At 40.9% G+C, this 13500-nt stretch overlaps 1 protein-coding gene across 8 annotated transcripts in view; it reads left to right on the forward strand.

The window, feature by feature from the left end:
* The window catches only part of npas2 (neuronal PAS domain protein 2), a 77774-nt gene extending 64457 nt beyond the window's left edge, over positions 1-13317 (forward strand). For 4 of the 8 annotated variants that reach the window (XM_054755769.1, XM_054755765.1, XM_054755767.1 and 1 more), the window contains 9 exons: positions 29-155; positions 1937-2034; positions 2138-2224; positions 2464-2676; positions 5423-5623; positions 5698-5882; positions 8737-8832; positions 8907-9117; positions 9378-13317. In XM_054755769.1, the coding sequence (XP_054611744.1) occupies positions 29-155; positions 1937-2034; positions 2138-2224; positions 2464-2676; positions 5423-5623; positions 5698-5882; positions 8737-8832; positions 8907-9117; positions 9378-9581 (1422 nt within the window). In that variant the 3' untranslated portion in view covers positions 9582-13317. The remainder of the gene's footprint in view (positions 1-28; positions 156-1936; positions 2035-2137; positions 2225-2463; positions 2677-5422; positions 5624-5697; positions 5883-8736; positions 8833-8906; positions 9118-9377) is intronic. The other 4 variants (XM_054755770.1, XM_054755771.1, XM_054755773.1 and 1 more) reach the window with 4 other exon arrangements.
* Positions 13318-13500: the final 183 nt, after the last annotated feature.

The raw sequence follows: 13500 nt of genomic DNA on the forward strand, positions 1-13500 counted from the left end.
TTTAACCTTTTGTTTGGTGCATTGTAAGGCCCAGGAGCTGTACTTGGACATGTGCTCCACACTGGACCCGCCACGGGACAGAAAGAGCGGTGCACGTTCAGTATCCTCCCACAGCTCTCGGAAGTCCTCCCACACAGCACAGTCGGACTCAGCATGTGAGTCATCCCCTGCACATCTCATTCAACAATAGGTGGACAGGGGCCGAGATCATGCCCCTGTGTGGCTGCATGATCACTATCTGCATCACTAGGTTCACAACTATGATTCTGCCTGATGTTGATAGATAATTGATTGATTGAACTGATCCCCCCCTCCAGCTGTGGTCACCGCATCACAAGGGCTGACTGACCCATTAAATGCTATTTTTAATACTATCTGACTTTAACCTGGCTTTAGTTAAGTTTCATATTTTGAAGTAATGCAAATAACACGGGAAACAATTTCAATAATTTTTAGTGCAAAATAACTAAAAAAAACATTGTTAAGTGACGCTGGGATCAAACCCATACCCTTTTCTTTTAAGGTAGTAGCTGTACCATTACACCAACAGGGACTGGTAATTAAGCTGGTGTATTCTGCGATTTTATTCACCTGTTCTTCTGCGTACGATCAATCATTGGGACAATGCACTACGCCTTATGGTGATGATGCACCCCCTTGCACAAAATTGGGGCCCCCCCCATGGATGGTGGGGCTGTAGGGAAAGGCGGCTCTGGAAATACATCTTCTCCTACCCCCAGAATTAAAAATGGTAATTCCATCACCATCCAAAACTCACTTTCTTTGTAAATTTCCAACTTTATCATATGCAGCCAGTCTTCTGTGATTAAACATTTCCAACGCTTCCTTTAGCTACAGTAACCTTGTTTATTTTAGCCTGCACAGGCACAGACTGCAGCTGCTCTTCCACCCACCTAACGTCAACCAAGAAACTGAACAACTCCCAGTAGCGCTCACTGCTCATAAAACGCAAATGAAGTTACTCGTGCAATAAATAATCGCTTGGCAATGCTCAATTGAAAACATTTTTTTTGACTTGCGGTCTGTGGGTTTTGCATCCAAGGCGGAATGAGGTGGCATCCAAGAGCCGGTGAATCAGCAGTGTCTCTGTATTGTTATGAAACGCTGAAGGAAATAATGAAGTTCTCTTGTCAGTTGATACGTGTAGTACAGCTGCTACTGATTTACTGACTGAAGAGACTCTATGGCACTATTCTGACAGAAAATGACTTCCTGCTTGAAACACAGCATCGCTACATAATATGTTCTTACATGGATTTATTCTTGCTTGACAGTTAAGTTATACAAAGACATAACCTGATACCTGCCTCACTGGCCAGAACATTAGGGACCCTTGTACCGTCTAATGAGATGTACTACGGCTATTGAATGATGATCAGTATATTGGAAGAAATGTACCTACAATCAATCACAATACTTGTGATACTATATTTTAACTATAATAAATAATAATGAAAATATATCTTTGCCAACAATAACAGTATTATCAAGACACGGCACTGTGAGTAGACATATTGGAAGAAAACCCTCTGATAAATCATATTTGTATAACTCACAATAATATACTATATATTATCACTATATTTTTTACCAACAATTACAAAGTTGTCTCAATTAAGCAATTATGTGATTTTGGATTTATGATCGAAAACCATCAATAACAATATTATCACAAATGGCAAAACATTAGACAGGATATTTATGCAATTCACAGTACGATGATATCACAATTAAATATGATCCGGGAAGAAAATCAATGCCTGGATTTTTAATGAAATATCCACACTCACAAAGCGATGTTATGTTGCCCCATATTCAATGCAAACTAAGCACACAAGTGGCCAGAGTTTTTATTGCTATTCATTCAGATTGGTTGTGCCAGTGTTTCTGAGGGCAATGTGTCTCTCCTGTGCAGCAGCAAACTCATACACGGAGACCTGCACGCCGTCATGGCAGTCTGCTTCTGTCGGCACAGAGAGAACGCCAGCCAGACTCCAAGCTGGGAGTTCAAAGGTTAGTTTATACAGTGCCTCTACCTTTGCATAGAATAGGAAATGTGTCACTGGGGAAACAACTAGACAATATTGAAATGCTATTTGTGTAACTTATCTTGTAGAATTTGACCCAAAGACAAAATTCCTTTGACCTGGTCCCCCAAATGAGCCTCCCCGTTTCTCCTCCTTGCAGCAAGCGTTCAGTGATGGTTAGTGTTTAGACTTTCCTTCCTGTCATTTGTCTTCCTCTTTTGTCTGTGCTAGTGGTAGGTCTGTTTCTTTTGTTTCCTCTGCGTAAATTGCCACCAGGTTATGGATTTAAGCGTGAAAGTCCATATTTTTCAGATAACATCTGCTTTAATTGCTGTTTTAGGAATGTTGTCTCAATTACAGTCGACGTTTTGGCACTGAAGTTATCTTGTAATATGTACTTTTGTGTGTTTTCAAGCAACAGCAAACACCACAACAACAACAGCAGCAGCAGCAGCAGCAGCAGCAGTCGTCGTCGTCCATGTTTCAGCTGCAGCAGCCTCAGCTTGGTGTCATGAACCAGCTGAAGGAGCAACTGGAGGAGAGGACGCGCATCCTGCAGGCTGACATTAAGACGCAGCAGCAGGAGCTACACGACATCAAAGAGAAGCTTCACCTCGCTAACCTTCAGGTAACTGTCAACTCCAAATAACAAGCTAGACACCTGAAAGCATGTCGGCACGCCCCACAAAGGAGTTTTGGAGATTGCTGCGGTGTGGTTTGTTTGTTTCAAGTAACATCACATGGTTACATTTGCACAAATCAACATGTCTGAAAAATAGAGCTTCTATTTAATCGTACCCCTTGCCCATGCATATTACGGATCATTTATTCACACCGTAACCTTTTATATGTTGACACTTAACAGTATTTTTCTTGCCTGTGTTTTGTCATTTCCATTTTGTTCACTTGCTGTGTGGAAAGAAAGAAAAGTTGTTGCTTTTTTTTAAAGTGTGTCCATAGAAAAAGTTCAGCTCATGAAAAATGGGAGCAAAAGCAAGTGTTGCATTTACATTTTTGTTGAGTGTAGTTATTTTGAAGGCATATGTTCGTAAAAAAATAAAGAGTCAACCTAAATGTTTTTTTTTAAACACCACTTCTTTTTCAGTTCGTCACACAGTCTGCCCCAAAAATAATTTCTTTTGAGAATAAACATAAAATAATCAAATCAATTGATAAATGGAATAAAAATGACATAAATCGAACACGTTCACCTACCGAAAATCAGGGCCATCTACTGTGGAAAAGTAGATCACAAACCGCTCGGTGACATTCGTCTATTCTGGCCTGGGTCATTTTACTCTTCCCTGCATCGGTGAAAGGAGAAGCTCGAGGTAGACAACTGGAGTGAATACGACCAGCCTCTGACTCATCATCATGGTCATCTAAATGGAATGCATTAGAAGGCATTCATTTAATTAAATGTAATTCAGTTAGTAATAGCAGGTTTTACAATGAGGCAAATGGCACCAAGGTGATAGGCAGTGTTAGTTACCTGCAGCAGCAGAGGATCTGCTAACGTTGCAGCTGCCTCTGTGTTGAGATTCACTTCGGAAGTTATTGCATGCTCTGTGTGCAAACGTTTCTTCTTATTGGTATTATTTCCGCCCTTTAGGGGCACACACCGAAACGAACTTGCAAAATAAATATTAACATTTCCTCTCATTTTCACTGTATTATTGATGAATACTTGAACAATAAATTACAATTGTCTTATGTTTCTGTCCCTGGCTTCTGGAAGGCCCCACTGGTGGCGCCCTCTTTTCACACACATCAGCCCGCCTTTTTCTTCTTTGGTGCTCGTCTCCTTTATTCTTCTTTTGGAGTTAATGTGGGTTGGTAAACTAGCTCATTTGTGCATTGCTGTCAACTACTGGGTTGAAGTGTGGCGCAGAAGTTTGTCAGCAACAACTAATATTCAATAATGATAAAATAAAGAAAGCAAATTAACTGCTAGGGTTGCCAACTTCTGCGAAAATAAATAAGGGACACTTTTTTGGCAGTGACAAGCAACCCGCCTGTTTTGTTTTTGTTTTTTGACTTTGTGTGAAACACATTTTGTACTTTTTGACACAAAACTGAATTGAATTTGATGCCTGTTTTAGAGTAATATCAATACATGGGAAATAAATCGCTCAATATTTTTAACACGCTCAATATTAATAACACGATTAACAGAATAAAATAATTTCAATAATTTTTTGTAGAAATCTGTCCTGCAAGAGCAAGGTTGTTAAGTGACACAAAAAAATTAGGCAGCACGTACCCCATAAATGTGACAGCTATTGTAGCTACCCCGTGGGACAAAAACGAGCTCCAAACGGACCACATTTCTTGGTGGACCAGAGGCTAGGCGGCTAACTCATTCTCACGATAAGGGACAAAGTGCGTCCCTTGTCAACTCAATACAGGACCCATACTTGGTCGCACATGCGCGAGTAGATGAAAAATATACTCTCAGTGTCTCATATGTTAGCCGCAAAACGTGAGCATTTAGTCATCGTCTAGAGCCCTGACGTTGCCCTGCTGTCATCCTTTCTCGTCAAATGCAACGGTGAATGACATCACCACGCATGATGTGTAGCTTGCATGTTGCGGCGACTGGAGTCGACAAGGGAATTGCCAATTGATTTCAAGGAATTGCAACACTGAGAGCCAGGTCTCAACAAGACCCGGTTTTCAATTCCCCCATCCCTAGAGATGTTTTGAGACATTAGAGGCTGAGGGCTCTCTCACGACTGTAGATGAGTACAATAAGGTAGAGTGTGAACCTGTGGTTAAGGGATTAAGTAAATCATTGGGAATGCTTACTTTATTCAACGTTTTTTGTTGTTTAATGAAAGGATGCCACATTCATTTGCATGCATGTCTGCAGGGCCTATAAGAAAAACATCTTGTTTGTATAGGTCACAGCCAATTTTCAGTTTATTTAAATTTATTCCTCTGGGGAGTGTTTTCAAAATTCAGAGCTAGCAAATTTTCCAATGTTCAGTTGGGGGAAATGGTCTGCCCCTTTGGCCTTTATACTGTATATGCACTGGCCACAACGTTAGGTACACACAGCATCCAAAAGAGAATCACCCTTTTCTTTGTAAAGACAAAATATATGATAGAACTCCTGTACTGGATGTCATTAGGTTGTGGAAGTGTACGCAGCAACATGGCAGCTGTGTTAGACACATGCAGTAAGCCTACATTACCTAACCTCCCAGAGGAACAGGGAAATGGCCCCACCAAGAGGCAGCATACAAACCTACTGACCCACATACAGTAACATTTGCGTAACAAACGTTTGGCTTGTCTCACAAGGTGCTCAGGAAACGCACTATAAGGTTTATTGTATTCCATGTGAGTGAGCACTATTTTCTTTACGTTAGATGTTGCTACAACAGCCCATCCACAATGAATTTGGCCAGCAGCCCCAGCCGCCCCAGCAGCAGGGCCCAGGCAGGCCGACCCCGCAGAGCCAATCGGGGGTCATCCGGCAGCTCCCGTGCCCCCCAAAACCACAATCTTGCGGGGCTCACAGTTCGTCCCCTCATTCGCTGCTGAGGGAGAACAGCTCTCCCTCCACACAGGTACACAACACCCGCAATCAACCCCGAGCAACGTGTGAGCTTGACTTGAAACATGTTCTGGAAAATATTGACAGGTCCCACAGAGGATCCCCCGAAGTAGCCAGGTGCAGTCAGTGAGTTTGCCCATGCAGACCAACACGAGCCTGACCATGCCCTTCTACAGCAACCCCATGATGTTCTCTCAGACCAACACCAGGCCTCTACACGATGCAAACCAAAGACACACGGACAACGAGTTTAACCAAGACGGACAACTACGGTGAGAGGAAGCAACACACACTGAGAGTGCCACAAAAGAACACAGCGTGACATACTCTCACCAACATTAGGTACATCTGCGCATTTCATTGAGCTCCACTCAGAGGTTTCGCTACACCTTTTATTTTGAAGGAATGGAAATTGTCAGCCAACAATGGCCATCAAAACTATACCTCTCTCCGTGACAAACCTAGTTACGTCAATGTTGACTAACAGGTATTCACACTAATACTACTTTCTCTTCAGAACAACCGATCGTGATACAATGTTTCCCATACTTAGTAATAATCCAGATAAGTGATAAGTGAATTTCAGCAAAGCAGGATTCCTTTTTTATAAATTGAATATTTTTGTATTTTGAGCATAGAAAACCTTCTAAATATGTTTTTTAACAATGAATAGAGCCCCCTAGACTTGAACACCCATTCCACTCATATTACCCAACACAGCAGACGTAATCATTGAGAATAAGCCATTTAAGTCAAATAAAACTCATGCTTGTGTGTGTTCGAAATAAATGTGTTGCAGATGTGTGGAGGGCAGGAAGTGATGTCAGGGGTTCAAAGTTGAGTTTTAGCTTGCCATGGGTTGCTGCCGCGACAGTGGCTCGTATTATTATTATTAAGATTAGGATAATTATGTTATTATTATTATGCATTTTGTGAGCTCATTCAAACCTGCAATAAAAGTCTCTTGCTCTGGCGATCAAATCTGGCACTTGTTTCACCAACCATTAAAGTAACATCACTGACACCTAGTGACCGGCGTAGATTACTACATATCACAATCGGAATACATCTTTCTAAAGCCTTATATTTGTATTTGAGTTAATTTAGACATTTTTATGTTTGAAAATGCTTAATTTCTGCAAAAATAAATATATACAATTTGCTTAAATATTCATGTTTGCATTTGCATTTACTAACAGGCTGTATGCAACCACAAAACAGCATGACCACCCTTGTTTCTTCAGTTTATTGATCCATTTTAATGCCTGGTACATACAACTAAAGGTACCTTTGTTTGAACAAATATAATAATGATAACAAATATAGCTCATAGCAGTTTAATTTAAGAGCTGATATCTACAGCAGCAACTTCCATGGATTTCTTGATAATAACCAAAATCACTTAAGTTCTTACATGAATAGTTTGTACTGCCAAACAATTTAAGTCTTATGAGCTATTTTTGTTGTCATTTATATTTGTCCAAACAAAAGGTACTTTTAGTACTATCAGGCATTAAAATGAACAAGAGACTGAAGAAGCAAGGGTGGGCTAACAATGTTTTCGATGACTTTTGTCAGACTTTTAATTCTGCTTACGTTTTAAAAACGGTGATAGAGTGAAGCTGCCAAATTTGAATAGTGATGGATGAACGTATTCATTTATTTGTTGCGGCCCCACCACAAATACATTTGGACGCCACAAATACAAATTTGCCGCTACCGGTTCACCCTGTCTGTGAATGTAGCGTGTCGTTACAACTCCATACAAAAGATGTGTTGAATTACCACTCCGGGCACAAGAGATAAAGAGTCTATTTTGTCCATAATGCTCAATCAAAAGTGAGGCTTATTGTCTTCATAAAAAGTATTGGATCGCAGTGGGTTGTGCAGTTTTTGTCATTTTGGCAATAGACAGCTTTTGCCATGTACAGACCTGATCAAAACTTAAGACCAGTTGAAAAATTGCTAGAATTCGCATTTTGCACATTTGGATCTTAACGAGGTTTTAAGTAGAGCTACAATATGCAAAAGCAAGAAGGGGGGGTGAGACAAAATACATTTGGAACTTGTAATTTAAACAAAAAAAATTAAACTGAAATAGGTTGTTTATCACCTGATCAAACGTTTAAGACCACAGACTATAAAAGCCTAAATCTGCTCAAAATTGTCATTTTCTGTCAGGCATTCACACTGTTGGATTGTGGAGCTGCATAAGCAAGGCCTCTCGCAGCGTGCCATTGCTGCTGAGGTTGGGCACAGTAAGACAGTCATTCTAAGGTTTTTTTAAAGAACCTGAACATTATGGAACAAAAAAGTCAAGTGGTAGACCCCCCCCCCAAAAAAAATCACATCTGCGCTGAGCCGGAGGATGTGATTGGCTGTCCATCAAGACATAAGGCGGTCTTTGATCCAAATCAAGGCCCTTACTGGGATGTTGCAGATGTTGCGGCAGGCATCCCTCATGACTGAGGGCCCTCGTCTGTGTGGTAACAGCTGGGTTTTTCAACAGGACAACGCTGCAGTTCACAATGCTCGCTTGACCAAGGACTTCTTCAGGGAGAACAACATCACTCTTTTGGACCATCCTGCATGTTCCCCTCATTTAAATCCCATAGAGAACATTTGGGGATGGATGGCAAGGGAAGTTTATAAAAATGGCCATCAGTTCCAGACAGCTGATGCCCTTGGTGAAGCCATCTTCACCACTTGGAGCAATGTTCCCACTAGCCTCCTGGAAACACTCACATCAAGCACGCCCAAAGCAATTTTTGAAGTGATTAACAAGAACGGTGGAGCTACTCATTACTGAGTCCTACTGAGAACATTTTCTGTTCTGGTTTGGAGAGTTTGTTTTTATTTTTTGAGTGACAGTCTTAAAATTTGATCAGCTGATAAGCAGCCTATTTCAGTTTGTTGTTTTCGATAAATTACTTTTTCAAAATGCTTTTTATTTTACTCCCCCATCTTGCTTTTGCATATTGTAGCTGTACTTAAAACCTCATTAAAATCCAAATGTGCAAAATGCAAATTCTAGCGATTTTTCAACTGGTCTTAAGATTTTGATCAGGTCTGTATTGAGCAAATTCGGGCGTTTTCAGTGGGAAAATGTATGTTTATTTCCTGCAGCATGCTCCTCAACCAGCCAATGCAGACGCTGGTTCCCACAAGCAGTGTGTCCTCGCAGCCTTCCCAACAGTGCAACATGGGCATTCCCCAGACCTTGTGAGAACTGACTCTCATATCCGTCCTGACATGTCCACCTGTGTCTGACCTCTCGCCCCGTTCCTTCCCTAAAGATACACCTTGGATCAGCAGATCATCACGCCTTCGTTCTCCATGCAACAGGTCAACTGCAACGCCGTGCTCGTGCCCTCTCAGGTCTTCTCGTCGCCCATCATGATCCCGCACAACAGTTTCATCTCCCACCAGTCGCAGTCAAGCTACCAGGCTCAGCCTCAGGCCTCACAGCACTCCCTACAGCTCCAGCAGCCCCAGCAGTTCTTTCAGGTGCCACATTAGGACGCCTTGTATTGTGACTTGTTGCATAATGTTATTGCGGCTTAAAGCATCCCTGGCCATCTCTGTGTGGAGTTAGCATGTTCTCCCCATGCGCGCGTGGCTTTTTTCCAGGTACTCCGGTTTCCTCCCGCATTCCAAAAACATGCATGTTAGGTTAATAGGCAACTCTAAATTGTCCATAGGTATGAATGTGAAATTAGAAATTTTGTCAACCTATCACTAACTGCTGAATGTTGTGTGTTGTGCAGATGACCCAAGGACTCGTGCACAGTGGGTCGACTCCAGCATTCTTACATACTGCCAACATCCAGCAGCAAAGTACCGTGGGATACATACAGCAGCCGCCGCCGCCGCCGCCGCCACAAGCACAGCAGCAACAGCCGCAACAAAGATCGTACCAACATTCCCAAAATCAGAATGTTTCAGACTTTCGAAATATGCTAACGCGGTAGCACTGTGGAAATCGGCATCAAACTCTGCAGCAAAAGTGACAGACACAAGCGGCCCGAACATTTAATGTGAAGCAGCTCGTTCACGGGGCGTGCTGGAGTTAAATGGCATTGGGACGCGACGCAGAGCAGACGTGACCTGAGGATCTGAGGAATGTGATGATGAGAGGCGGGGCCTTTCATCACCAGCCCGCGACACACTGACTTGTCATTGAAACAAGTGGATTTATCACCGCTGTCACAAGGACGCCACTTTCATTTCGCACTTTGATACCACGCCCCACCCAGAAGTAGAGTATTTATTTTTGCCTATACAGTTAATATTAAATATGCACACTAAATAGTGGCTTCACAGTGAGATTACTTTCCCCCACAACCCCCTTCAGTGATATCATGAGTTCTAACTCCCTTTTTTAATCTGGAAAAAAAGGGACACGTAGGGAATTTGCAGACGTCGAACATCACCCCCTAAATATGTGACTTGCTGGTATGCGCGTGGTTCCATGGGGGCTTCAGTGTGGAATATCATATCGAAATTCTCCTTTTAAGCTACACTGACTCCCCAAAGGTATGTTTGCCTAAACTTGACAAGCATTCGTCACGGTCTTTATTGAAAGGCTCAATCTGCAAAATGAAGGGCTGCTTCAACTGTCTCAACACCTGCCAGTGAAATTAACAACAGTGCTCTGCAGTCACCCACATTGAGCCCTGCAGCGCCACTGTGGACTGACGAGGTAAACAAGTAAATGGAGGAGGAGGGGTATACTGTAATGTGCCTTGAACCATGCTACTACTTTTACCATGGTGCAGTTCCATTGTTGTCTGATTACGGCTTTAAAAATCCTACTCAGGTGCATTTGGAATACAAAGTTTCTATTTTCATAGATAGTAATTTATTATTTTTTCCCACATCAGATTAAAATCCAGAGACATTTAGATTTATATTGGAGATTGGAAAAAAAATATATATACTGGATGCCTTTGCAACCTTACCTTGTCCCATCAATGAAGTTTTAAGACTTTTATGTAAACTCTGCATTGTTCTTTCACATTCAGTAGTTTGCTGAAACCCTGATTACATTTATTTTAAATAACTCAGAAATGAAACCATGAGGTTGAGATGAATTTGAAAGGGTCACCAATGGTCTTAACATCTTACCCCACGTCATTGCATTTCATAAATAATATGCAGGGACATTAAAAGATTAACAGACTGAGATGCCATTTGAGAGGTTAGAAGATGTGTGCTACAACATGTGTACATGTTCAGAATTGTATGTCCGTAAATTGTATTTTTCACTCCAAATAGCATGCCACGAAAATGGTGCCGTTACAAAGATAATAATGCTTTTTATTTTCGGACGCTGTCAGAGAGGTATTCGTTTAACAACGTGTCAGGGAAAGGTGCTTGTGATATTTTGGTTATCGTGCAAATTGCAAGTTAGTCTAAAACATCCTGCAGTATAATTAGGTTTTTAACAAACATTTCATGCAACTTGGCAAAATTTACAACTACATACAATTAACTGAGAGTCAAAATATATTTTAAAAATAACATAAATCTCATGAAAAGTTTTCCAGAATGCTTCTAAAAGTGTGCTGGAAATAAAGGAAATGCAGAATCCAGATGCCATCTAATGCAATCCCAATGAGAATAGTACAATAAAAATACCATCCTGACAATTAAACAAGGGATTATTATCTTTGTAAAGGCAGACTTCTACAGCTCTTGTATTAGATCTTATTAGATTGTGCAGGTGTACTTATATTGCGGCCTGCTCGATACTACTCGAATGTCATTTTCAGTGAAAAAATTTTTTAGTAATACAGTGGTACCTCGGTTTTTGTTATTTCCTTCCAATCAGACGAAAACAGAAACGTATGAAAACCCAAGGGAAATAATGTAAATCCAAGGAATCCATTGCAGACACCCACCAATATTACCTAAAAACACATTTTATTAAAAATAATTATAGTTTTACATGCAGAAAACAATGCACAAATAATTAGGAATGATTAACGATTGGAATTTATCGTTGGTGCGGTCTTCCCGTACATCCTGGTGAGATTTTAATTCTGTAGTGTTTCCCAGCTTCTTTATCACTCACAACTTTTGTTGGCTCCATGGTGGGTTATGTATCAGGCGCACTCAATAAAAAATGAGCAACAGTCAGCAACACGTAGGGTGCTTTGTTTGGGCACTCGATTTTCCGGAATGAAACCCATATTCCACTGCATACAGCAGTTTCCAACAGCAGTTTCCAGAGTATGTGGTGAAATTTAAAAAAACAAAAGAAAGAAAAACATACAAAATGAGGCAGTTAGGGGAGGCCTAAACGTTCTATCGCACCCTTTGAAACCTCCCGGTGTGTTAATATTATAACTGGTGAGTGTGTGAGTGTGTGCGCGCGCATGTGTGTGCAATGACGACGCATCAGAGAGAGATGTGAAGTATTTGAAGAAGCTTCATTGATGAACAGCTGCTAATTATCTGAGGATCAAACACTGCACACCGTTTTTTCCAATTTGTCACTCACGTCCTTTTAATTATATGTTGTCAGGAAACCTGACTGCCATGTGCTCAACTGTGTATCAGCTTTTACTGACAATCCTAACTGAATTCCCCGCAGACACAATAGAGTTATGATCTCAACTGTTATCGTGTTTTTGGTGGGTCTCCCCCCCCCGCCCCCGCGACGCTTGGTGTGAGCTACGACACGCATCAAAAGGTGCCGTGCCGTTCTACTCTTCGACGATGTGCAATGTCTGTTTGAGAATGTTAATTTATACTGTTTGTATGTATGATACACCACTGTACTGCGTAAATTATTATATATAAGTATTTTTTTTTGTTGAAACACCCTGACATTCCATCATGTGTGGATGTCTTGTCAGAGACAATATGTTACACTCTCAATGATTACAGCTCATAGACCTGGAATGTGGTATAGCTTGTTTTTTTCCTCCTGAGCATGTGAGACACAACCACTGACGAAAAAAACAAAAAAAAAACAAAAAAACTGAAGTTCACCATGATGAAGTTTATCCAAACGCGGAAGAGATTTACGCTTTTGTTTTTTGTTCTTTTTAGCTGCTCAAATGCTAAGCAGTGCCAATATTTGCAGTTCTGGAGACATCATGACATCTCCCCTCGTGTGGAAGCAGGTGGTGACGACGAGCTGACATTGTGCAAGAGGCGGGGTGTGCACATGTGGACCTTTCAGTCAGAAGGACCGCTTATATTTTTATTTGCCTTGCATTCATATGAAATCATACGACTCGTGCAAGCGTGAATGCGCTAATCTCCCATTGCAGTTAAACCTCAAAATGACTTGCATTATGGAACAAAAACACCCTGTCTTCACCTGGATGTAAACATCTTAGAGCCGTTCGATCATGTAAATAATCTGCTTGAAACATTTCAACCATCTCCCCTGTTTTAGCTTCATGGGCTCTTTCCATTTAGTCCCGCTGTTTATGAAGGTTTGTGATATTTTTCCTGATTTGTCAGGTGATGATGGGACACTTTTATTTTGGTGTAAGACTATTGAGGCCAGGACCTGAGGAACACGAACCTGCTCCACAGCTATTTCTGCCGTTGCAGTGCAGAAAACATTGAATATATTGTATATTAGAATGTACAAAAAAACACTAGATGATATAGTTTATTTTGTATGTCTCATGGATTACATCTGTACGTTACATGATTTTACAATTAAAGTAATTTTGTAACAGATAATGAAGTGTCTTATTAGAGGTGAGGCTTTGTTGTGTTGGTGTTGCAGTCGCTTGTATGTTGTTTTTTTCCCCTGTCCTTGTATTTACCATTGAAAGAAGCTTTAAAGATATATATATATATATATATATATATATATATATATATAGTTAATATTGTTTAAATGAACATAACAAATTAAGTTTA

The sequence above is a fragment of the Dunckerocampus dactyliophorus genome, chromosome 16, assembly GCF_027744805.1.
Source record: "Dunckerocampus dactyliophorus isolate RoL2022-P2 chromosome 16, RoL_Ddac_1.1, whole genome shotgun sequence".
Taxonomy (NCBI): domain Eukaryota; kingdom Metazoa; phylum Chordata; class Actinopteri; order Syngnathiformes; family Syngnathidae; genus Dunckerocampus; species Dunckerocampus dactyliophorus.